Source organism: Neltuma alba, unplaced genomic scaffold (assembly GCF_004799145.2).
Source record: "Neltuma alba isolate B1F8T4 unplaced genomic scaffold, ASM479914v2 tig00004007_pilon, whole genome shotgun sequence".
Classification (NCBI taxonomy): Eukaryota; Viridiplantae; Streptophyta; class Magnoliopsida; order Fabales; family Fabaceae; genus Neltuma; species Neltuma alba.
The window spans coordinates 1-26,211 of NW_021633519.1; the positions used below are offsets into that span (position 1 = coordinate 1).

Sequence of the window (26,211 nt, forward strand, 5' to 3'; positions counted from 1 at the left end):
GAACAAGAATAGTCTCCAGAAAGAACATTGAATGACCTGCTTGCTTTCCAAATCCCAGATCTTGAATGTCACTAATACGAGAACAGAATCGAGCCTCGTTTTTCCACAGAGTTCCAATATACCTTAACCTGTGGTTAAGCAAGCTGACTCAGACAGATTCTATAGTACCAGTGTATATTGACCGTGTCACTATCAGCAGACTTTTCATTGCAAATAAAACCGAAGGTTATGAGTGTTAGACCCAGTGCAAAATTAAACAACATATGCAGGAAACTGACCTCTGATGGTAACAAAGGCCCAGAAAATTTCTTATGCTTAGCAAATGCACCAGCCAATTCCTCACGTTTTTTCAGATGATGCCTGTTTTGAAGCACTATTAATAGTCCCAGCAGAAGTAGCAGAAGGCATATCTTCATCCGAATTATCCCGATTTTCTGAAGGCATAACATCACTGATAATTTCATCAGCGTAATGTCTAATGACATTTCCTCTAGCTTTTTCACTTGAGAGATCACTCTAGAGCCAAATAGAACAAACCCAAGAGGAAGAGAGGAAATGAAGAAAAAATTAGTAATGGTGGTCAGGAATGATCTAGAGGCCAACATGACATTGTGCGCTGTGAAAGGATGCATAAATAATTCACATTGAGAAGTACAATGTCAACAGAGTTTATGGTATCCAATTCAAAGCTTTGTCAACAAGTCACACATAATTTGAAAAAACAAAAGGAAAAGAAAAACACTGAAACAGCTATACAGTTTCTTTTCACATTTCAAAACTTAAATAAGCACTAAATGAAAATATAAATTTTGAAGGGCATTAACCGTGCCTTGCATAATATCAACATGTCTGCCCAACCAAAACATATTTATGTCCACAATTTTACAGCACAGCAAGCTCAATGGATCATCAAAATCTTAAAAAGTAGTATGAGAAATGGCAACTAACAATTACATCCGCACACACAAATAACATTGGACTCAGGAAATATCATAATGATCCCCAAAGTTAAAGTCTAATCCAAATACACTGACTACGTCTACTAGGGAAGGAAGAGTATAAAAGGAATAAAAAATACAACATGAAATAACTCCATGCCAACTGAAACAAATAACATGTTGTAACAATTTGAGACACTTGAAACTCTGAAATTAACAAGACAACAAGCCGGCAGAAAGTAAATATCAAAATTCCAAAAGCCACAACCAAAACAGAAAAGAACAGAGATGGAAACTCAGTGTGCACAGACTGAACCTAACAAGGATAGGAAAGAAAATATAGATTAGAGCTTCGTAGTAAATAACTTCTGAATATAAGCTCCAGCAGCGAGAAGTCAAGAGACTTACCACATAAAACCACCCAAAGGTTGGTTTACTAATTTTTGGATTATGAGACCCACACCTTCTGCACTTCTTAGGTTCCCGTTTCAGAAAATTGTTTAGAATCGACATTGCTTCACTAAATTGATGTGAGTTCCACTTTCCTGGCAAGTGATCAGCACTATGACTCTGTATCCAATCATCATCACCCAAACATGTAGACTCACTTGGTTCAGGTGAATCCAATTTTTTGGCCCCAATAATGTCCCCCTTCACAATGAGCTCCAATTGGGATGTAAATTTCTCCACCTTGAATCAATACAAGACTGAATAATGGCCAAGATAAAGGGGGAAAAAATGCAGAAACTACTTGAACAAACCCATTTATGGTAATTTTCTAATAGACCTGCATTAATGTAAGTTTACCTCATCTCTGCTAGCCCGAAAAAAATGGCAAGAGAAACAAGTTCTTTGCAGAATACTGCTAAGTATATTGAACAGCAAAGGATTATAGACAGGGGAAACAAGCTCAATATGACCAAAATGACCGGGGCAAAGTTTGGAAGGCTGACCGCATGATTTACAACTACACCAAACAAAAGAGATATATCAACCACACAACTTGAGATAATGCTTTCTAAATGTAAGTAAAGAAACTTGGGATTAGCAGAACATGAAATTTCATTTCATACAAATAATGCTGCCTATTACCTACACTAATATACTCCTCAAGTCCTATATGTAATGCAGTTTTTAGAAGCATTTGATGGCCTTTTCTATGAGACACTTCAGTTTATCAATAGCATTAAATACTTTTTCAGGTTTGCCCTATCTCCCCGCCCCTATTTTGTTGGTGCTCTGCAATGCAATCATAATGCTCTTAGGTTGCCCCTTCATAATTGTGTGGGACCCAAATTTTGACATTTAAAATTTTGGTGGGAACCAAATTTTGATATTGACAAGTATGAGAAAAGCATTAAAGAGATAATAGAGATGGAGAAGTAAATCAATGGGACGTTGAAATTAATGTGGGAATAGAAATTTAAAAAAAAAAAAAGTGATGAATTTTATATAAGGGTAATTCTGAATCATTGGAATAATTATTTTAGAAATTCAAGACTATTGAGTAATCTTAACCAACTTTCTTGATCTGTGTATCGATTAAAAATGATTTACAGATATGACCAGAAAGAGTCCTTTTTTCTTTAAAATATCTCATTAAGAGATCTGAAATACAAATCCAGAGGGCAAGAAATCCAATTTAAAAAACAAAAATCAAAATTCAGTGATTCAAAAGTGCTTTGAAACCTTCAATTCCATGAAGACAAATCTGTCTTATAATAGCTCTGCGGATTAAATAAATGGTGTTTATATAAAATGTAACATTGTTAAGAAAGGAAAATTAAGTTTGTAAAAAAATTAAGATTTCCCACACGGCTCATCTATATACAGAAAAGCTAGCATTTCACCAAAGGCAAGCAACCAGAAGTCCCCGAAGACAAAAGACCACCTTCAAAGTTGCCAACTTTCATTAGTCAAAAGTGAATTCCCATAATCAAATATCAGAGTTAGGAATATTAAAAAAAACTAATGCAGTCAAATATTGTTGAAACATACAGAGTCCTGTCATCTGGTGGACCTAATGCAGGATCATAGAGTCCACCAGGCACGGGCCTTTCTACACCATCAACCAAAATGGGATTTGTTATCTTCACAAAGCTAGTCTTCTGTATTTCTTCAGTGGTCAAGAAACTGAATGCAACTGCCTCAACAGACTCCGTTGCACACTGAAAATCATGAGCTCAGACTTCAGAAAACTATGCTAGATCAAGCGAGAGAGAGAGAGAGAAACAACATAATCAAATTTTTGGCATCGTTTTAGATGAATTGGAAGTGACAGAAAGAGAGCAACAACATAGGGTGGCGATAGAAGTAATAATAGAAGTATTAACAATACCGCTACAATTTTCTACACACTTGCATATATCTTTAATAGCTTTAATTCTTTATGGTTCGTATGGACAGGGATAACATTGATATAGCACCATTATTACAATTATTCAATTGGACGGAGTCTTAGAATTTCACCTACAAATAAGTTCACGATTATATGCATCAAAATTACCCGTATTTTATGCTTAACTGATTACACTTCTCTCTCAGTGAAAAAAAAAAAACAAACAAACAACCAAAGGTGATTCTCTATACCTATCCCAGCATTAAAACCAGTATAGAATTCACCCGCGTCAATATCGACATAAAGAATGATAAGCAAACAGGTCAGCGTAATTGTCCAATCATAAATAACACGAATGCGTGATCACAGCAGAATACAAAATATTCAGTGAACATTTGTTTTGTAATACAGCAAAATACAAAATATTCAGTGAACACTTATGTTGCAAAGAGAGCAAATAACTGCATAACATATGACCAGAGGGAGTGACACTCATCGCTCAACTCTGCTTAAGAAGCCATCAGCCCACATTGTATTAACTAACTAGCATTAGCTTAAAAAACTACAAACGCACTTAAGTTATTTTTGTTGTATTAAATAATTTCGGCTCGTTGCAGCCAAATTCAGTAAAACGATACCTCCGGTATCTGAGCCATGTTGGGCTTTTCAGGCGAAAGAGTGGGGCGGTTGCAGCTATGGCGGGAACTGAATAGCAAAAACTAAAGAGGGCGAAGGATTGAAAGAGGCGGGCTACTGTTACTGTCGAGGTTTAGGGTTTTGCTTGGTGCTTGTCTTCCAATTTGCCCTGTAAGAAGGTGAGGAAGAAGTAGAGTAGGCGCGAGAGCGAGGGAGGCGACTGGCGACGAGCCGGCTATGCCCGTTGTGTCTCCTGTCCCCAATGTTTTTTTTCAACTTGTTAGTGCGCGTGCCCGGCCGATTGAATAACCCTTGCTCGGGATCTGCAGTTCGGCCCAGGCTAGCCCTAGTGGCCCAGTTTAAGTTTTAATGGGCCAAAAAAGAAACATAGCTTGATTTAATTAATATAATATCGGTTTCTCAAATTTGTCCTCATTTTGATTTTAGTCTATCAAATTTCAATCTATAAGTTTTAGTCCCTCAAGAGACAAAATGGTCCAAATTTTCATTAGATTATAGAGACCAGTATTTTAAATAAAAAAAATTTGAGAGATCAAAACCTATTATTTAAAACTTGATGGGCTAAAACCAAAATAAGAATAAATTTGATGAATCAAAGTTTGTATTAGCTTTTAATTTTCTTTTTTTTGGGCCAGCTCATGATTCAATTAATTAGACTAGACTATAGCCCATGTTTAAATCCAACCATTTATTCATCATGGGTGGCCCAAAAAAGAACCGTTTATCCATGGGGGTGGGGGGGGGGACCATTTATCCATGGCTCGAAGAATGTGGGGGCCATGCTCCCGCAAAATATAAAGCAGCTTACGCAATTACATAATACTCCTCCGTCCTTATTATAAGACCCAATTTGACTTTTTATTTGGTCCTAATTATAAGACCCATCCATTTTGTCTCTTATATTTATGCATTTTTTTTCCAAGATAATCCTTCTAATAATGATAGTTTTAGCCAATACTTAATTAGCAAGGATATTTTAAGAATGACAACACCTTATTATTATAATAACCAACTTAACTTACTTCCTTAATCTCCTCAAATAAGTCAATTGGGTCTTATAATTAGGACCGGAGGAGTAGTATGATTTGATATAAATTTTATACTAAATGTTCTACTAATATTTATAATACATTATTATTTTTATTTCCCGATAATTTGACTGATCTATTTTTAAAAATAAAATCATCACACAACGGATGCTTTAACATAAAACTAATAATTGGAAATTAATCAATGATTTGAATCATCGGTATCAAATCATTTTGATCTTAAATTGTGCTAACATCTATCTTTTAAATTTATTTATCATGTGATCTTTCAATTTTATTTTTGTTCTTTCGTTTTACTTTATTTCAATAAAGCCAATCAATTAATTTTATCTCTAGAATACTCGTAACCGCATTTTACTTTTTATTGACAAATTCAACCTAGTTGCTGGCTGCTATATGATAAATAAATCTAACTAGACTGGACACTGCGTCATCGCACTAGATTTTCCAGCCTTTTTTCCGAAAAGAAAACGAAATGGACACAGAATTGATGTTACACCGTACTAATCGCGGAAATAAAAATTGGACATGAAAGAAAATTGTCCTTCATTTCTTGTACTCTGAACTTTCTTCTGCAACCATTCTAGATCGTCTATACAAATTCAATCCCCATTAATTAATTAGAAAACTAATGAATCGATAAGCATACAAACTACATGGAGGAATTTCTTCAAGGGGTCCCCTGCGACCCATTTGGTGGTGGCTTAGTTTGGGTCATTTCTCACCGGAAAAAGAATCACTACATACATTCCAACAGTGTGAATTTTCAAAGCTTTCAACACCAGTCCCTAAAGAGCAAACACACAGGCACTAAATTAAACTCACCAAATTGTGGCCGTAGAAGAAGCCCTTTCATAAGGAAGATTTGGAGAAGAAGCGGGTAAAATTAGTGTTCTTTGTCACGTCCAGACTCTTCCTTGTCTCCCCGGTTTCTAGGCTTTGATGGGTTTACCTTGGCATGTGTAGAACGTTCTGATTGAGAAAACAGAATCAAAATATGCATCAGGACAGTAACCACCGTCAGACCCAGAGCTAAAAATGCAACGCCCTTCCAGGATGATAGGAATGAAGACCATCGGAGGAACTTTACAGCCCCAGCAATAACCAGACAAGCCCAAGAGGTTACAACCTGCTCCCAAGTCCCAGCGTAAATGCGATAGTTTATGCAAACTTAAGCATACTGAATGTAAGATAAGGATAATTAAGAAATAGGATCATGAGCTAGACGTCTTGAGAGAGTATTACCAGAAGAGACTTTAGTGGTCTGCCAATATTTTGCAGCTCTTGATCAGGAAAGGTATCCTCAGCTATATGTCTGTCTAACAATGCATCCTGAGGTGCCCAGGGCAGAACAAGCAAAATGAATGAGATGGCAAAGCACTCGCACACCAGGAATGAGGGAAGAGAAGTATGCAACAAAACGAGAGGAACAAGTCCACAAGTTGAGACGGTCATTTGACGTGCACAAAAAAATTTAGCTCAATTTCAACACGCACCTTAGCCACAAATATATCTCGACACCACTGCGCAACAGCTTCCTCTGTTTCAGGCATTTCCTTCATTAAATGCCGTTTGATATGCACATGCACCTGCCAGGTGAAAATTGGGAACTTTGTTTGGCTTAATGAGAAATATGCAAAGCGTCCTTAATATCACAATTAATTATAAATATGGTGGGAGAGGAAAGGAGAGGGCAGGGGGAATTTAGACTCTAAAACCCAGGTTTGATGGCTTTACCACTGAAGGTTGCCCCTTGAAGAGTCTTAGCATTGTAGGAGCTGATGAACCTTTAGGGATAGCCACCGTGACATCATAAATGGCAGGAACAAATGAGCGCATATGACTTACTGCGGAAACAAAACCCTGAGAGCAAGATAATAGAATAAATAATTATCTGCAAGCCACAAAGAAGAGCAGTGAAGCCCTAGCACGCTGGTGCCAAACTTACAGTTAGTCAGACTGCATATATCGCTTGTTTAGATTTAGAACAAAGAAGTAAGCAACAATCCACCGGAATACTATAAAGAAAATAAGACCCCACGGTTGGGATGATGGGGGATAAGAGAAGATAACAGTGTTTGAAATTCACCTTTGTTCGAGGAATCAAAACATTTCTAGGAACAGGCAATCCTGATGAGGTTGCATATTCCTGAGCAGCTAATAGCTTTGCCTGTGTGAAACGAGTTCCTTCAACAAAGAGAGCCAACCAAAAGGGAAGAGGGAAATCCCTAAGGCGTTCAAGACCTGACTGCATATACATCTCAAGATTCAATTGGCATTCAAAAACATAATTAACAAAGGCATACACGCAAAAGAGAAAGAACTATCACAACAATTTTAATATCTTGGTGCATAGGTATGATTTATGAGCAAGTCTACATTAAAAAGTACAATTATTAATATTTTAGTAACAAATACCTTTAATGTGCTTTCATCCTTGGCCCAACTTCTCTCTAGAAAAAGATATTCAGAGAACCACATGGACCAGCCAATGACCTATAAGTAGAAATTAGCAGTTATATCAAAATTGAAGGTATAAATGAGATGTCATATGGAGAAATTTCTAATGCTTTATATTTTGAAGCATGAATGGTTTGAAATAATTCCAACTAATGAGAAACCCTTTTTATTTTTTGGGTTTCTTCCAGCTTAAAAAATGAATTCAGAATGGTTGTAATAAACCAAAAGGTCAAATAAAAGAATGATTATACAATTATCGTTCTGGAGACATGAACATAAGTCCAATGTATAAGAGAATTCAGGGTGTTGAAGTCATCAGATATGCAAGGTCACAGTAACTAGCATTTAGTTTGTGTGCCCGTAAGTGTGTGTAGAGTAAATCCTTCAAACATATATAACATAACGCAAACCTGGATAAGATTCAATCCAGAATTTCTAAAACTCATCTAGTGTTGCCAAAACAGTCAAAAAATTTATTGGGCTATCCAGCAAATCTCATCTTACAATAGTTCCACGTTAACCCTCACTATATTCTCCCAATACTTGCCCTGCAGGATCAATCACTGCCCACACATCCTTTTGTGGGATGGTTAGTCAACATGGCCTCCTCATGAACATTTTAATCATTTGATCTTGCAACCCTAAACCTAAAGGAAGTAGACATTCTAGCATATTAATAAGTCGCCATTAAAGTAAAGGATGTAGAGAGTGTTGCGTTTGGATAACACGTTTGGAGCCAAAAGGACTTTGTGCGTGTTTGGTTTCAGTTTAACAAAAATAGAAATAAATATTAATAGAGGAAAGAGGATAGAAAAAAGGAAGAAAAGGGTGAGGAACAGCAAAGAAAAATAGAAGAGGAAGAACTGGGGAAGAAGACCAAAAATCATAACTTTTTACTCCCTCATCTATGAAAAGCTAACCTAGCCATCAAGGTTTTATATAGAGTGCAAGAGATAACTGCTGCTAAGATAAAAAGGATAATTATGATCTTCGCAGAAGGATAATATAAGGCTTAAAAAAGCTAATTAAAACCCCACGAAAAGATAATTAAATTCAAAATAGAGCCCATTAACCCAGAAGCTTTAGTGAGTGATTGCTCTTTGATAAATTCAATATAATCTCCAAAAGACCATTTGATAAACCAGACCAGCAAACAGACCATGCCACTAATAACCAATCCTTATTAAAACACCAATTCTCTATTGCTTCGTTTCATACTTTGATATCAGTTTTATCTAACACCTAGAATTAAATGGTTAAACCATAACCAGTAAATGACAAGAACCTTCCATCTTGTCATTTGAAAACCGTGAAAAACATGTGACAACAAAGCATACCGGAAGACGTTTTGAAGATTTCTTCATCACAGCCAGAGCGCTGCCAAGGCAACCTGAACGCTGTTAAATAATGACATTCAAAAATCAATCATCAGTTAAAGTACAAAAATCGAACCAGATAGGTCACTAGACACAACATGCGAACCAAATAGCATATATGCATATTGGTCAGAAGCCACTACCCATCTCTACACAATAAATGCATTTGAAGAGGAGCTAATTTAATAATTTACTAGCATGTAGATATGAAAAGATCATACGAGATAAGGCATTCACCTCAGCTAAAACCCATCCAACAAGCCAATCAATATCACTTTTGTGATTGGATATGACAAGCGCATGTTCTTGACCTGGAAAATCCACATTAGAATCATATTCTTTAGATGCAAACAATTTATTGGCACTTAAGTGTTTTCTTTTTCACTACAAAACAAATTCTTGCACGCATAAGTAAAAACTAGGACAGGCACCTCTGGGGATGGGGGTGATACCTTGCATCACATGCATGGGTCAACAAGAGACTTACCCATTAAATGAAATGTTTCTCGATCTGTAAATAGTTGGACCTGAAGACATGCCGGACAAGTCATTAAATTGCAGCTGAGATATCACGTCTTTTACATTCAAAAATCCTTTTCTTTGTCAAAATCAGGTTTTCAAAATTGCAACAAACTTTGAAATGGTTAGATTGTTCCTTAAATTTCATAAATCAAGAATAAAAGAATATCCATTAGCCGCCTAGACAATTCAGCTTCCATTTAAGGAAACTAACTGCAAGGAGCACCAAAATGAAAAGTTCTTAAATCTTTCCATGGCCCAAATATTTGGGTCTAACTGCGAAACTAACAAAAAGACCTAAATTGCCACACAATATTCAAGAATCGGCCACAAGCTATAATGTTTTATTTTTTGTATTGGTGCTGATCAGGTGCAAATGTGATTGACTCACTAAATACTCACAACAATTCCAATGCCATGTCTGGAATACAGACTAACACAAAACAAAAGCAAAAGCACAGGGCAGGAATCTAACTGGTGAATTGACAGTTAAACTTTTCAGCATCAGAGTCGAGAGTGAAAACTGCTTAAATACCTTAACTCCAGCCCACCAATCTATCAGCCATATGAGTTCCAGCCACAACAATTCTGCAACTACCCTATTGATCCGTCTATACAAATTCTTTGACACAGGCCGTATAAGTACATAGCATATTGCCTGAAGCAAAGGAAATCAATAGGTCAAATTGATTATACACTGAAAAGAACTAAAAATCTTTCTTACATCTTTTTCACTCTTTGGTTAGCATTTTGATTTAAATTCTCTAAAAATATGTAAACCTTTATTCAAGCAAGAGAAAAATTAGAATATTATCTTTGTGCATCTAGTTTACGTTCATTGTGAACAGAGTGATGAAATTGTCATCTAACACTTCCAGTTCACCATTAGAAATTTCTACCCATTCATTCAATGAGTTTTAAGAAAATTCAGAGAGTTCCCCTATGCTCTAAGTAAATGAAAATCAAGCAAGTGAATGTAAGACCTCCCTTCAGGAGTTACTGTGCAGGCTGATACCAATTTGATGCAATGATTCCACTGTATTAACCTATCCCTTCATGTTATGCATCGCCAGACATTCGATTGATATTGGCACAATAAACCTAGATACCGGGGTCAGCCTCAAATACGTATTACTTCACAGTTAGATTGAATCCGAAATTTATCATCCATATTCAATTCTGCATTTAAGGTGGGTACATAGATAGATATATGTAAAGAAAGAGTGCGAGAAAGAGACAGTCTTCTAATTTATGTATATGCTTAGTGATGCTAACTACAATATAATATGTGTTACAGGTTGGTTAATCAAAGCAGAAAATGCTGAGGATCTAGGAATATGGCAAGGATTTGCAAGGATTCCTGGCATTGTGCATTTAAACGGTGAAGGCTCATAAAGCAGCAGAGCACCGTTTTGATAAGCAGCATTTCCTCGGTCTATAATGGACTCTGTCTGCAGCTATGGATGGTAATTAAGATTGAGGTGTTACGACACCGAGTCCAATTCGGGTGAGGAGATAATAGTGGGAAAAATCTTTCACCAGCTAAGTCTAAGATGAGCAATGGCTATGAACGTTTGAGGTACACAATCTAAGAACAGTGGATAATCTTGCACTAACCCAAAGTATTGAAAGTTCCAACTAGAGTTTAACTCTCCGGTCTCATCCTTTTGCACGTTGGTAACAGAGGAGAAGTTGCAGAGCATGAAATACTTTTTTTTGTCAGTGCTCTCCAGCAGCCAATAAACTACGGTCTAAAGAAGTGGGGAGGATAACACAGGGAATGTTTTTTGCGTATACCAGCGGAGGAGATGAAAAGGGTATAGGAGCAAAGAGAGGTCTGGTGATAAATGAAGTATAACCATATATAGATTTACACGCAACCCCGATGGCTACTCCTGGAAAACAAACCTCCGTGATTCAGATAAAAGCATTTGTACCCTTCGAGAAGTCACTACAAAGTACAAATACTCGAATAGCAGACCGATCAAGTTAAGCTCGCACTACAGCTAAAACGAAAAACATCGTGATCGGCCAAGATAACATAAATAAAGCAAGTTAACACCGTAGAAGTTTACCCAGGGAAAAATAATAATAAAGCAAATGGAAAGGCGGAAACCAGTTCACCCCCGTCGGGGGGGGGGGGGGTTCAAAATAAAATCAAATTATTAATATGAATGAATGCGAAGATTCGGAAAATCACGAGGGTTAACCTGAATGAGATTAACAACGAGGCCGGAGGCAAAGAAAAGCAGACCCAATGGCACGATGACAGCTGCAGCCGCAGCCATGGCCACACACACACGCACCCTCCGTTGTCCGACGGAAAGAATGAGAGATTCAGAAAAAGGAAAGGAGCACAGCGAGCGATGGAGAAAGAAATAGAGAAGCAGGAGCAATTAAATATGGATTAAGGTGAGAATGGCTGAACATCGAAGTTGCGTGCCTTGGGTGACATTGATAATTGATCTATATGTCTCCCTCTTTCACTGCGCAAGTATGAAATTAAATTATGAACTCTAGCCCATAGCAGCCCGTGTTCACCACTTCAGGGAAATGGAGACCCTGCGCTTTTCCGATAAGGGCTTTCTTTATTTCCTTTATCAGAAAGAAAAATAACTGTCTGCTTTTTGCTTCGCCCCAGTTTATTTAATTTTTTGAGTAAATCTTTTTGAAAAGAAATCAGCACTATTTTGATTTTACTTCAATTTTATTTAATTCTATTAACAGCGTATATAATTATTTAATACTGAAGTCCTTGTAAATATAATTAAATAATTAATGCTATTGATGTGAATTAAATTTTAAAAAAAATAAAAGGCAACTGTCAACACATACAGTTTGACCGGAAGGAACTCTGGTTTATATCATAATTATGGAGTGTTGAATGAAATACTACCTAAGATCCACCAAATGAATGCAGTGTATTAGAATACAAAGGATCATAGCGTGATATATTTATAAGTTGAGTGATATAATCTGCTTTTTCAATATATTAGCTCTGATACTTAATATTACATCTGATTCTCAATATAAGACCTCGTTTGATTTTTATTTTAGTTATAAATATAATATCCCAGTTCACTTTGTCTTTCATATTTATATATATTTTTTCAAGATAGTCCTTTTAATAATGGTAGTTTAAACTAATACACTTGATTAGTAAGGATATTTTAGGAAAAACAATATCTATTTATTACAAATAACTAACTTAACTTATTTCCTTAATTTTCTTAAATTAGTCAACTAGCTTTTATAATTAGGACCGACAGTAGTATAAGAACTAGTTAAAAATTAAATTAAATTTTAAATATAAAATATCAACTTATTTTGTCTCTTGAATTTCTAATTCATTATTTAAAGTATCCCAATTAATTACGCATATCAGTAAGTCTCGATTTAGGAGTAATAATAATTAAAAGTAACACTTTAGTAAAATCAACTCATATTTGTTATAAATAAATAGCTTAACTGATTTTTTAAATTTATTTAAACTAGTTAAATAGTTTTTACATTAAAAATAGGAGTGATATATTATAGTTTGAAGGTCATAAAAAATATCATAGTAAATAGTAGATTTGAACGTAGAAGTTTCGTTCAGTTTTTTCGGTGCCGGGGCTGGGATGGATCAAGTTATACAGGAAATTCGCGTCCGCTCGTTGCTGGGTCCACCTGCGATGTGAAAGTCAGCTTCTGAGCGTGATCATCCTCGTTGGGCCAGTGTCGTTTTATTACTCGAAAACGAAACAGCCGGCAAACAAAAATGCACAGGTGGCTGGCAAATTTTCTCCCATGTGTTTCTCTCGGACCACCCATTGTTCACATCTGTTGGCCTCTGCGTATTCGTGGTTTGGCATGCTGATTTGAAAGACAGTAAGATTAGTTTCTTTCACTGGATTGAATCTCATTGATAATTTTGTTGGTTTTTGCTTTGTAAATAGAAAATTTGGGGAGTGTTTAATAAAAACAAAATTATAGTTTTAAAAATATTTTTATGATATACAAAATAAATATATACTCCCTCGGTCCTTAATATAAGACCTATTTAATTAATTTGATTAGATTAAGGAAGTTAGGTAAGTTAGTTAATTATAAAAAAAAAGTGACACATTTTTCCTAAAACACCATAATCATCTTTCTTAATACCCCTCTCCCTTTTCTACTTAATTATGGTTGAGGAAGTATCCATAGGGGTAATTTAGAGAAAATTGATAAATATGAGAAATAGGTCTTATATTTAGGACCAGAACTAACTCAAGAATTAGATCTTATATTAAGGATCGGAAGAGTATAAAAAATTATCACAATTTAAAAAAAAATTGTTCTAAAAAATGCTTTTGGGTTATGCAAATAGCAGATGTGAGTGTTGTCAATCCATCTGTCCAACGTTATCGGGCAGCTCCTTTTATCGTTTGGGTATCCTGCATAATCCTGACACGGCGACACCAGTGTGAGGATTTCATTAATTTATTATGATTGATTAATTGTGATGTTGAATAGACTACACAGGGTAGCCGATCTGCATCAATCACCATAGGTTTGGAATGGACCTCATCCATTATAATCCGGACCGTGATCATGTTGTTAATGATGCTGCCTGCAGTATTTAATATAATAATTCGTTTAATTTTTATTTTGATCATAAGTATAAATTTTAATCTATTTTATTTTTCATATTAATTCTTTTTTTTAGTAGTTCATATAATAATGATAGTTCTAATCAACACACTTAATTAGTAAAGATGTTTTAAGAAATAAAATATCTACTTATTACAAATAACCAACGTAACTAATTTTTTTAATGCATTCAGATTAGTTAACTAACTATTGTATTAATGATTGGAGATAATATATATGTGTATGCATATATACATACATAATGTGAATTGGATTTTCTCCTGTCACTTACTAGATGAAGAGAATTCATACTACCTCTGATTCTTAATATAAGATTTCATTTGACTTTTATTTTGATCATAAATATAAGATCTCAATCATTTTTGTCTCTTATATTTGTTAATTTTTTTCCAAGATATCCTTCTAATAGTGATAATTCTAGCCAACAAACTTGATTAGCTAGGATATTTTAGGAAAGACAACACTTATTTATTACAAATAATTAATTTAACTTATTTCCTTAAGTTACTCAAATTAATCAACTAACTCTTATATTTATGACCAAAAGTAGTATAACCCTAGTACTAAAGTTTATCTGGAAAGTAAGTTTATATTGTTTATATTGACTGAGACAAAACTACTCTCACATATTTATTTTATATTTTATAAATTATGATTAAAAAACTGTTTTTAAATGATCATATTGCCGCTCTAAACAAGTCTTATTCTTTGAGTCTCCTTCCATCTCCCGCCAAATTTTATCTTCTCTTCTCACTGGCATCCTCTGTAAACGTGAAGTCTGTTTTCCCCAGTTTTCCAATCAGATATACCTGAAATGGAATTCACACATCCGTTTTTAATAATGGGTTTGGCCAGGTATGATGAACAGGTGATGACCTGGAGTGGGATATACGCAATAAAGACAACATCATTAAAGATAAAAATGATTAAAAATGAGTTTAGAACGAGTTAAAAACTTAAGAATTAAGTTATACTAAGTCAAAAATTAAAAGAATCGAGTTTTAAGTAAGTTACAGTCTTTATTTTTAACGAATCAAATATTAAGAATTAAAAATTAAATTTTCTATTTAAATGAAATATAATTGATTGAGTATCAATAAAAAGAATTCTGGAAAAAAGAAAAAAGAGAATTACAATTAAATTAAAAAATATATAATTATCAATAAGTCTCAATAACTACTCTAAACAGTTTGTAATGACAAGTTTATAAGTAAAAAATGATAACTTTCACCTTATTGATAGTTATTTTTTTATTGGGATTTTATCGTAACTTTTCAAAAAAAAAAAAGAATAACAAAAAATTGAAAATAAAAAAAATTATAAATTTACGATATTAATATGGCCGTTTACAATAATTAGTAAGTAAATGATAATAATTTTTATAAATAAATTCCTAGGAAACTGGAAAAGTCTATTATTTATCTAAAATAATCAAATCTGCGTTCCCTTCTCCGCCTCCACACCTCGCATTTGCAATGAGCCTCTCACTCCTCACACTCGATCCCTTGACTGGTTCCACCTCTCTCAGGGCCAGCGAAATACAACGCAGGCCTCCTATTCCTCGCCGGGGCATTGTCCTTTGCTCTGCGAAGCCCCTGGTGTCTGCTCCTAGCGCGGCTGATTCTTCTTCCATTGTTGATGGGCTGAGTCGAATCGGGTCCCTCAGTCAGGTATCCGGTGTTTTGGGTAGCCAGTGGGGCGATGAGGGTAAAGGTAAGCTCGTGGATATCCTTGCCAACCACTTCGATATCGTTGCTCGTTGTCAGGTAATGAACACATTTTGCTGCGCTGTTGTTTTTTTCCCTTTCAAGAAAGATATTTGGTTGGATGAAACTTGAGTGGTTATTCCCAAAATTTATTTGAGGTGGATTCTGCTCAAGTCTTAGATGCTAGCTGAAGGGAGACTGGGTTCCGCCCCAATCCTTAGAAAGTCTTGACTTTTAGTAAATGACTCTGTTTGTATGATGGCTTTAACCAGGACCGTAGAGTCATTCTCAACCTCTAGCTTTTTCTTAATCCATTGCTTGTAACAGAGCAGCGGTTCGTTAGAGCAATGCCACAACTCTGCCGTAATCACCTTGCATGAATCGATATTGTACAGAAGCCGCTCTTCCGCTTACCATCACTATTTCTGATTTTCTGATTAAACCACCACATTCAGATTGTTATCCTGACAGTTGACTTTCCAAGTTCAATTTGCCCAATCCTTCTTTCAGGATAGTCCACTAAGCTCTGCGTGCTGGGCCATTATCTCTCAAGATTCATCTCTTCCTCTATTCTGCTCTTTTCCGCAATGAAACTTTTAGTTTTTAGAACTGTCCTGTAAGGCAGCCGGAAGGTATCATCGAATATTGCCTTAGACAACTCTTTGAGTTACCATCCAATTATGCTCGTTGTTTTAGAATGACCAATCTAACACGATAGACTAGAAAAGCAAGGTTTTAGAAGAGTGAAAAAATAAAACAAAAGATGAGATCTCACACAATTGGAGCAAACAGTCAAATTATTTAATTAACCTCAAATCTCTCTCAACTAACTTGTTGTGTGCCGCATTGTAGCAATTTAATCTATGACCATGCGACATTGTATGGAAAAATTTCTTGTTTTGCCTGTCCTCTTCAACCATCATTTAGGCACCAATAATCTTCCTAATCATCGTTAAGAGGTAAATAATTATAATTCTAAGAAGAAAATCCCTGCATGTCAGTTTTAAACTTCAAGTTTAGGTGCCAATCTACCCTTTATTATGGATTGATTCCTTTAAGTTTGGGGTTTGGATATGTTGTTTAACTTGCAAGTCATATTCCCCATAATGTTTCTGATTATTTGCATTAATTACTCCAATTACCCTTCAACCTATGTTGTGAAGACCTGACCACCCTCATTATTTTTATCATCAAGAGACCTTAAATTAGTAGGACGTAGGACAGTTAACATATTGATTGATTAACCTTCTTGTTAAGTGGTGGGGTATTCTTGCTAACTTCTTTTAGCCACTTTCATACCCTCTTGTTTATTATGCTTTTTTGTAGAATTAAATTGCAAGTTATATTCCCTTGATGATATGTGATCATTAATTCATTGTACATCATCAGGGTGGAGCCAACGCTGGGCATACCATTTATAATGCTGAAGGAAAAAAATTTGGTCTTCATCTTGTTCCTTCTGGTATACTTAATGAGGATACATTGTGTGTTATTGGGAATGGGGTTGTAGTGCACCTCCCACAGTTTTTTAAAGAAATTGATGGCTTAGAATCCAATGGGGTCTCCTGCAAGGGAAGGGAAGAATACTGATATCTGATCGTGCTCACTTGTTGTTTGATTTTCACCAAGTAATTGATGGACTAAGAGAGGCTGAGCTCGCTAAATCTTTTATTGGAACTACCAAGAGAGGCATTGGACCCTGTTATTCTAGCAAGGTTATCCGTAATGGCATTAGAGTAAGTGATTTGAAGTATATGGATACTTTTCCTCAGAAGCTTGATCTTTTGTTATCAGATGCGGCATTAAGGTTCAAAGATTTTAACTATAACCCGGACGTTCTCAGGGAAGAAGTTGAAAGGTACAAGAGATATGCTGAGAGATTGGAACCCTTCATTGCCGATACTGTACATTTCATGAATGAAGCTATAGGACAAAAGAAGAAGATTCTTGTTGAAGGGGGTCAGGCAACAATGTTGGACATAGATTTTGGAACTTATCCCTTTGTAACTTCATCCAGTCCATCAGCAGGCGGGATTTGTACTGGTCTAGGCATTGCTCCAAGAGTTATTGGTGATCTGATTGGTGTGGTACGTGATTATTTGGATTATTTTGTTTCATTGTAGTTGTCGATGATCTAATCTGACTTTATATTAATTAATAATTCAATCAATGAGAAACATATGCATATCCATTCTGTTTTTGCTGCTTATTTCCAAAGCTTCTTTTACCTGAAGAATTTTCTGGTGTTTTCTGTTTTATATATCCAGTTTTAAGAACTCTTAACAAGACCCGGCCAAATAGTATTATCAAAGTGCACGTACAGAGCTTTATTAGGATGGAGACAATATTTTCTTAATATTATTTTACTTTGCAGGTCAAATCGTACACTACAAGGGTTGGTTCTGGTCCTTTTCCCACTGAAATCTTGGGTCAGGAGGGTGATCTCCTTAGATTTGCTGGGCAGGAGTTTGGCACAACTACTGGTCGTCCTAGACGCTGTGGTTGGCTTGATGTAGTTGCATTACGATATTGCTGTCAGATCAATGGGTTTTCATCACTCAATCTCACCAAACTGGATGTTTTGTCAGATTTTGCTGAAATTAAATTGGGTGTGTCTTATAAACACGTTGATGGTACACAGATCAAGTCATTCCCTTCAGATCTCCGTCTTCTAGACCAATTGAAGGTAAACTTTCATTAACGTCAATGAAATCAGTTGCATGAGAATTCTGTGATGTCAAAGTAATTTTTATATGAATTTTGTATGTTGCAGGTGGAGTATGAGGTACTTCCAGGGTGGAAGTGTGATGTTTCTTCCACCAGAAACTATGCTGAACTTCCAAGAGCTGCACGCCAGTATGTGGAAAGAATAGAAGAACTTCTTGGCGTGCCAATTCACTACATTGGTGTTGGACCCGGGCGTGATGCTCTGATTTATAAATAAGTTGGTCATAATTTCTCGCCAATTTCCTATATGACTTCCATGTGCCTATAGCCACAAGAACAAGACAAAGCTTTTGGCAGTAGACTTGCAACTATTTATTTCAGCTAACTGTGGAAGATTTGGACGAGAACTAGCATGAAGTAATGATCATCTGCTTCATGTATTTATTATGTTGTCCATCAGCAATAACACTTGGACTTGTATGTTAGAACTTTCTGGTTTGGGTAGCAATTGTATGTTGTGGATGGAGTATAAGTACCTTCAGTGATATTTTTTCCACCAGAAACTAGTGCTTCGAGCTTCAAAGAGCTGCACGCCATTTTGTGGAAAGGATTGAAGAACTTGCTGCTGTACCCATTCATTACATTGATGTTGGGCCTTTATGTGGTGCCTTCATTTTTAAATAAGTTGAAAGCACTTTCTACCCAAATTTCCATGTTCCTATAGCCAAGGGCAAAAGGAAGGCTTCTGGTTGTAACATTTCAATTATTTTTGACATCCACATAATTCTGAAGTGTGGAATATTTTTGTTTCTCTGAATTCTTGAGTGTAACGTCATTTAAATACTAACAAACTGCATTCCATCTCAAGACTTAAATATCTGTTAATTACTAAATAGTACTTTTCGTCTTTTGTGTGTGTGTGTGTGAACATAATTTTTAGGGGACAGACACAGAGAGAGAGAGCGGGGGGGGAGGGGGAGAGAGAACCTATAAAGACAAAGCTCTAATTGTGGAGCAATTTGTTGGCGCAGCCTTGTTTGATGTTTCTATCGTGCGTCCCTGACATTCTGAGCTTCCCAGGCACTAGGAAGAGACGATTGTGTCTCGCTGGAACAATTCGTCTCAATTAAAGGTAACTCTGATTAATTCATTCATGTTCTGTTATTTAAGTATTTACAGCTTAAGTAATCAGGTGAATAAGAGATAGTGACTTTCAGAGGCTTCTATGTTGTCTATATACAATGCGTATCATCATCTGGCATACCTTGAACGAAACTAATAAATGTCTCAATGCGTTGCAGTTGGACGCTACTTTCCTCGCACCTCTCAAAGGACGCTAGAAAGTTAAGAACTGTTCCCTGCTTTCATGATAGATATATTGATTGATTTAATGATATTTAAGCACTAGCTATTAATGTGCATAATCTTTGGGGAGAAAGGCCTTATTAGCAGGACTATAGCGATCTCTTTTAATCATTGCTTCATATGATTATGCTACTGGAGTTTTTCTTGTCTACACCTTTTAGCTAACAATCAGGCTTTTATCACTAACCATTTGATGAAATGATGGACATGTGCCAAAAGTCATGTAAGTTTGACTGAAAGTCTCCTCAAAAGTGGAGGTAAACAAATTTTAGAACTGCAATTTTTTTTTTTCAGTCACAAAAATAACATAATAAAAAGACAAATTACGGTAGCATTAGCATAATGATAAACCTGTCTCTCCATTTTCTGTTACTATCACTACTAAAGAAGCTCCTTTCTCCTTCTAGCAGAGTTTTATACTAAACTACCACCATCTACTACGTGCAAACGACTTGTTAGGGTAATATTTATGTCAAAAAGAGTTAGAAATGAACTATTGTCTCGGAAGATTAGTGTTCAGCCCTCAAAATATGCCCATCAAGACATGAAGTTTCAAACAACAACACTTATGTTACCATATTCATTCCTATCTTGTACTGTATCCACATCAATCTCCATGCTTCCCATCTTCTAACCTACCGGAGGTCTGTGAATGAATAGTGGTAGTAGAACCAGAAACATCTCATTTATTGATTAGCTCGACTACTGAATACTTACTGCTGATATTTCACTATATTTCAACTCCTCTAGAAGCTAGAAAAAGTAGTTCTATTTCTTGAAAAAGAAAAAAGACTAGCTGATTCTCTTAGAAGTTCCAAATCGAAGTGGTGAAAGCAAGCTCTTCATTTATGTCATACGCTTGAAATTGGGTTGCCTCTGATCCTTGATTATCTGCAACTGCATGCATCTCCATTAATTCCTCCCAATTGACACTCTTGTCAGAACATTCACCAAAATTATCAGTGAAATCATTTGATAAAACTTCAGACTTTGTGGAACTTCCCGACTGTTTTTCATCCTTCAGCACTCCCATCTGTTGAAGAAACTCATGGAGGTCAATCTGGGGTTTGTCCTGAATATCACTAAACACACTTTCTGACGATGTTTTAGCTTCTTTCTCGTTTGGAGGATTGTCTGCATTATGCTTGCTTCCTATAATCTGAACTTCAGCCTTTGGATCACAGGATGAACTAGAGGGAGTGTGACTTGGAACTCCATTCTGCTTGAGTTGTTGTAGCTTTTGGTGGATTACATGAACACTAGGTTGAGCATTAACGTTGAGCAATCCACGAGAAGGGAACATTGAAATGAAATTCTTGGAAGGAAACCATTTAAACTTTTGAGATTTAATGGCGGAGCTGGAGGTGGGTTGAAGGTGGGGAAGATTAAGGTAAGCATCTGGACCATAGAGTCTCCTCGCAGCTTCATCATAAGCCATGGCAGCTTCTTCAGCTGTGGCAAAAGAACCAAGCCAGAGCCTAGTTCTCTTCTTTGGCTCTCTGATCTCAGCAACCCATTTTCCCCACGTTCTCTGACGAACACCTCGATACTCGCACATAGCATTCTGAGGGCCACCTTTCCCCCTGCTTGGTCCTTTCTTCCATGGCTTTAAGGGAGACTTTCTGCAAGAATCCATGGCTGATTTTGACTAGAGCTCGATAAGGATAGGTTATAAGGTATCTGTTAGAACTGACTGAGGAGAGCGAGAAAGGCGCGGGATTTGTAGGGAGCGGGAGAGGAGTTCATTATAAATGTTGTCACGTTTAGAGAAGTAACAAAGCTCATGTGACCGTTAGTGAGGCTTGAGTCAGAATTTTCAAATCTTGAATTATTAATAAATAATGGGGTTCATTTTGGTCTGAAACTTCATGCTTGCAGCACGTGCTTGATGATATGTATAGTCTGATCATTTCCTTAAGTTACAAGTCAACAGTATCGTCGTTAGATAGCACACATTCTCAGTTGAGAAGTGAAACTCCCCCAAGTATGCTTTTTCTCAACGATATGCCTAAAGCTTGAACCTAACGAATTATGACTTCGTTAAAAAGAATGATCAAAACTATGAAATTAATGGGAACAATATAGAAAGAAAATATTAAACAAGAGAGGCAAACTTGATCAAGACTTTATATTTGGGGCCACATTATATTTATCAACAATGGGATGAAATCTTTGCACAAGTAAGGGAGTGAGTGCCTTGAATGAAGTGTGGGAATATGAACCTCGGATTCTATATAATATATATAAAGGACAGGAGTTGAAGTAGAAGTGCAGAAAAAAGAATGATGGTAAAGGAGAAAGGGCACCTCAACATTTGGTGATTTCACGGGCTATATTTCACATGTTTTCTTCGTCATTCTGAGCCTCTTTCACGGGCCCATCTTCACCTATATCCCATGCTTATGCTTCCCCTCTCTGCCATTTCGATATTTTTGAATTACTATTTTATATCGTGAAGCCTGCATATGCCATGTTTCATGCTGACGATTGCGGTGATTCGGGTGAGTTTAAAATTTTGGGAGAGAATGACAACTAATAATCTCACAACAAAATTAATACTAAATTAGGATTTCTTCACAATATAAGTTCTCAAATTCAGCGCTCATTTTCTTATATTTTAACACAAAAAATCTTAATGTGATATTAAATTGCTAATATTTTAGGCTCGATTTTTTTTTCTCTTCTCCCTTGAAAACATATAAATAAATTTATCCCCTTTGGGTCCTGATTCTATAACTCTTTTTTTTTGGACTGATTGACTCTATAACCCTATTGCTTTATTTTTCCTTCGTTTTAAGTTTAACCATTTACCATTTTTTTAAAAAATATTTTTTCAATTTCTAATTAAGTTAACAGTTTTGAATTTTATTATTTATTTTTGGGTTAAGATGTAAATCTACCCATGAATGCTTTGGCTAGAGACACCAGACACCATAAACTTTTCTTGACCGCAAAAGCACATATAAAGTTTTAGGAGGTGTTTGGATGATATAAGAAGTGCCTCTAAAAAGCATTTTTTCACAAATCGAGATAAACTCATTCACATATTTATTTTGTATATTGTAAAATCACTTCTAACATGATTTGATTTCTATCCAAATATCCCCTTAAAATGATTAAAAAAATCACGACACAGTTAAGTCAACTAACATTAAACATTTAATAAAAACAATTTAAGAAAAAAAATAATACAAAAATACACATAAAATTTTTTAAATGATGCCAAAATACACAAAGTTTTCAATAGGCACGGCATTTTTACACCATTTTAAAAATTTTATGTGTATCTTTGCATAATTTTCTCAATCTACATGTTTGAAAACTGTCAATATTAGTTAACTTAATGGTTGTAACATTTTTTTTCCATTTTAAAAACTTCATACACACACACGCTTTTTCACTTTAAAAAATTGTGTAAGATAAATATGGTGAAATATTGCATGGGTACACTTGCACTTTTTTTTAATGAGCTAACATCTTAATAGTACTCCCCAGCCCCTGGTAGAAGCTATAAGCTTATTTGTCAAGCGAAGCTCCTTCCTCACGTTAAACTTCTAGCATTCTTTTGAATATGTTTTTTATTAAAAAAAAAAAAAAGAATATTCAAAGGCAATTATGTGACATTGTGACGTGACGTAACGTGGTTGGCCTACAGCGTAACAACGTGTAACGTCGTCGTGCTGGACGGTTGGCATCAATGTTCTAATCGGTTAGTTGGGCGTATGGTGTGGGCAACATACCACGATTGCAATTTGCATTCCAAGACTTTGTCATGTACTTACAATCTCCCACCCTTTCTTTTGCAAATACCCGCGCACATCATTCTTCATTTATATGATTATGCATCTATCTGAGCATGCAGATAACTTTAAAAATGTGATAATATGTAAAATTACTTTTTCTTTTTCACATTCATTTTAAAAATCTAGATCGTCATTCTTCCTATGCAAATAATAAATAAGGAATCGACTATATGCATTGTATTTCTGACTAGAGTGCATAAAAATAAAGTAAAATATGCACAACTGAATAGATTTGCTGATGATTTTTCAATGAATTTGTCGGACCTAATAATTCCAAGCACTGTTTTAATTTTTTTTTTAAGGATAAGGTTTGGTTTAGAGTTCGAGTTCTTCCGTTAAAATAAAAGAAGACAAAAGAAATCACTAGAAAAAGATTAAAAAAAGAAATACTGTGTCGGCGTGTCTGTTTTTTCACTAATTTGTCCAAATAATGCCAACGATTACCAATGCCAATATGACAAAAATACAAAGTTCCTATTCCTCACTGTCCTCTCATAACGAAAAGGGACAAATATATGAAGTCCCACTAATCAAAACCGGACGAAGCCTTGAGGATGGCAAAATGTTAAAAAAAGTGACCGTTTGGGGCTTCTTCTGCCAACCCCGCATCAATTAGGAATTGGCCATCCAGATCGAATCAGTCCTGAACCTTTATTCGATTTTTTTAATACCGGCACAAGAATACATGGAATTGAGCAGCATTACAAAAAAACATCGACGAGATCTCTCTCTGAAAAGTGAAAACCACTTAGATTTTCCAACAATGATCGTTACAGAAACGAGAGTCAACTCTGGATATGGGCAAGCAAGAACGCGATTTAAACCCCGAAGTTGATATCCCGACAAATTGATAGAAAATAGCAGTCCCGAATAGTTAAAGGATCAACTCTTACAATTAATTAATTACACGCGAAGATTATTCATCATAAATGCAAATCTGAGAACACAAAAATGTCCAGGTTTCTTGAAGACCCAATCATAAGATCAGTGATCAGGCCGAAAAGCCAGACGAATTTACAGCAAGAGGAAGAAGAAAGGTCCGGAAAAATCTACCTGGTTGTGCGGACGAGGGAATTGAAGATGCGCGAGAGAGCGAATCTCACGCGAGGATAAGCTCTAATGGTGTAGGTGGTGGTCTCTCGCAAGAAGTCCTCGATGGTCCGAACGAAGAGATTGAAGTTTCGGATCGGGGGGACGTAGATGGTGAGAGGCACGGCGGAAAAGGCAACAGCGAACAGAAGTTGCAGCATTTCTGAACAGCGATGCGATCAACACGGAGATGAGGAGAGAAACGTCGCGAAAAGTTAGCGCAAAATGTGTGGACTACTTGGGCGGCGGCCGATTCCCAAATCGGAATCTCCGAACAAGTCTATTTATTTTCCCGTGAGAAGAACAAGAGCCTGAAAGAGAGAATGGCAATATTTGGCCGAAGAATCTGAGTAGGGTTGACTTGAATGGTAGATTAGGGAGATTGTTAGATATCTATATAACATAAGGAGGTGTTTGGCAACAAGTAAAAATATTCTTAAAAGATATTTCTTTTCCGTAAAATGAAACAAAATTTTTTCTATATTTAGAAAGTGTTTGAATGAAAATAAAATCATAGTTTTAAAAGTACTTTTATGATAATAAAAGTGTCTTTTTCACATATTTATTTTGTATATTATAAAAATATTTTTAAAATTATAGTATGATTTCTATCCAAACAATCCTTAAATACAAAATTCAGAATAAATAATTATATTATAGTAAGCGACAAATAATTTTTAATACTATTTCTGAACATGAAGGGAGTTCTGGTAAAACCTGCCAGGGAAAAAAGTGCATTAGATGATTTAGATTTTTTTTTTGGTTTTAAAAAATAAGATGTAAAATAAAGTTTTTGACAAGAGGGTGAATGATGCTGGGTACAAGTACAAGGATGAGATTGTGCCAAGTAGAGATAATGGGGTCCTGCGAGTAATGAATAGGAGGCAGGCGGGTGGGTGTGAAGAGAAGAGCTGAAAAAAGATTTGTTGGATTTGGTGCAATGCAATAATTAAATTAAAATTCAATTTTTTTTTTGGACCAGAAAATTAAAATTCAATTGAGAAACGTAGAATGCAAAGTGAAAAAGAATAGTTGTGGGGAAGGCTCATCAATTAAATGAGCTTTTAAGTCCCAGGGATACGCATGAAAATGAAACAGCAAGGTTTAGTGGGTTTTTCCCCCATTATTTCGCCCTGGTGCAAACTTCTGGGAGTTGGGAGACGCTTTGATCCAATACCAAGGCCTGATCACCAGGCTTATGCATTCTTTACATATAAATTATTTTTTGCATAAATTCCTAATAGTATAATTCGAGGTAAGGAATTCAATTGAGCAGATGACTTTATTTAAAATTAATTTAAGAAATATAATAGTTGTGAAAAGTAAAATGAAATTTCACTATCAGTCAAAATCAGTTTCTCATGACTTCAAATAAATCAAGTGAATTTGTGATGTATGATGTAAGCATCTGAGATGAAATGAGTTCTGCCTAAAAATTACAATTTTTTTTAAAAAAATTACTGCTAAGGTCAACCATAATCAATTTGGCATAAACTAGTATATTTTACTAACTTGCTTTTTTAATTAGAAAAACATGCACAATTTATCAGAAATTATAAACAGATTGAACGCAGACCTTTCTACTTATAGAAGACTTTTCACAAACTAG

At 35.6% G+C, this 26,211-nt stretch overlaps 3 protein-coding genes and 1 pseudogene across 5 annotated transcripts; 1 reads left to right on the top strand and 3 right to left on the bottom strand.

The window, feature by feature from the left end:
* Positions 1-6: 6 nt before the first annotated feature.
* Positions 7-4,149, bottom strand: LOC114743374 (DNA-directed RNA polymerase I subunit 1). 2 transcript variants are annotated; one of them, XM_028931583.1, is made up of 6 exons: positions 3,915-4,149; positions 2,937-3,106; positions 1,746-1,905; positions 1,347-1,628; positions 279-516; positions 7-128 (listed from the first exon to the last, which is right to left on the bottom strand). In XM_028931583.1, exons 1-5 carry the CDS (start codon positions 3,930-3,932, stop codon positions 340-342), a joined length of 807 nt encoding a protein of 268 aa, XP_028787416.1. In that variant the 5' UTR covers positions 3,933-4,149; the 3' UTR covers positions 7-128; positions 279-339. The 2 variants fall into 2 exon arrangements, with proteins under 2 accessions (XP_028787416.1, XP_028787417.1); XM_028931584.1 differs by having other exon boundaries at positions 7-125; positions 275-516.
* A 1,355-nt stretch (positions 4,150-5,504) lies between these two features.
* Positions 5,505-11,651, bottom strand: LOC114743376 (1-acyl-sn-glycerol-3-phosphate acyltransferase 2). Of its 2 annotated transcripts, none has more exons than XM_028931586.1 (11): positions 11,548-11,651; positions 9,873-9,995; positions 9,306-9,345; positions 9,056-9,123; positions 8,780-8,839; positions 7,401-7,478; positions 7,072-7,230; positions 6,720-6,845; positions 6,479-6,571; positions 6,228-6,314; positions 5,505-6,111 (listed from the first exon to the last, which is right to left on the bottom strand). In XM_028931586.1, exons 1-11 carry the CDS (start codon positions 11,623-11,625, stop codon positions 5,869-5,871), a joined length of 1,155 nt encoding a protein of 384 aa, XP_028787419.1. In that variant the 5' UTR covers positions 11,626-11,651; the 3' UTR covers positions 5,505-5,868. The 2 variants fall into 2 exon arrangements, with proteins under 2 accessions (XP_028787419.1, XP_028787418.1); XM_028931585.1 differs by having other exon boundaries at positions 9,056-9,129.
* Positions 11,652-15,425: 3,774 nt separating this feature from the next.
* LOC114743375 (adenylosuccinate synthetase 2, chloroplastic-like) lies at positions 15,426-19,238 on the top strand (annotated as a pseudogene).
* Positions 19,239-20,218: 980 nt separating this feature from the next.
* LOC114743377 (dehydration-responsive element-binding protein 2F-like) lies at positions 20,219-21,593 on the bottom strand. Its single transcript, XM_028931588.1, has one exon. The coding sequence runs from the start codon at positions 21,344-21,346 to the stop codon at positions 20,516-20,518; it is 831 nt and encodes a 276-aa protein (XP_028787421.1). The 5' UTR covers positions 21,347-21,593; the 3' UTR covers positions 20,219-20,515.
* Between the last annotated feature and the right edge of the window lie 4,618 nt (positions 21,594-26,211).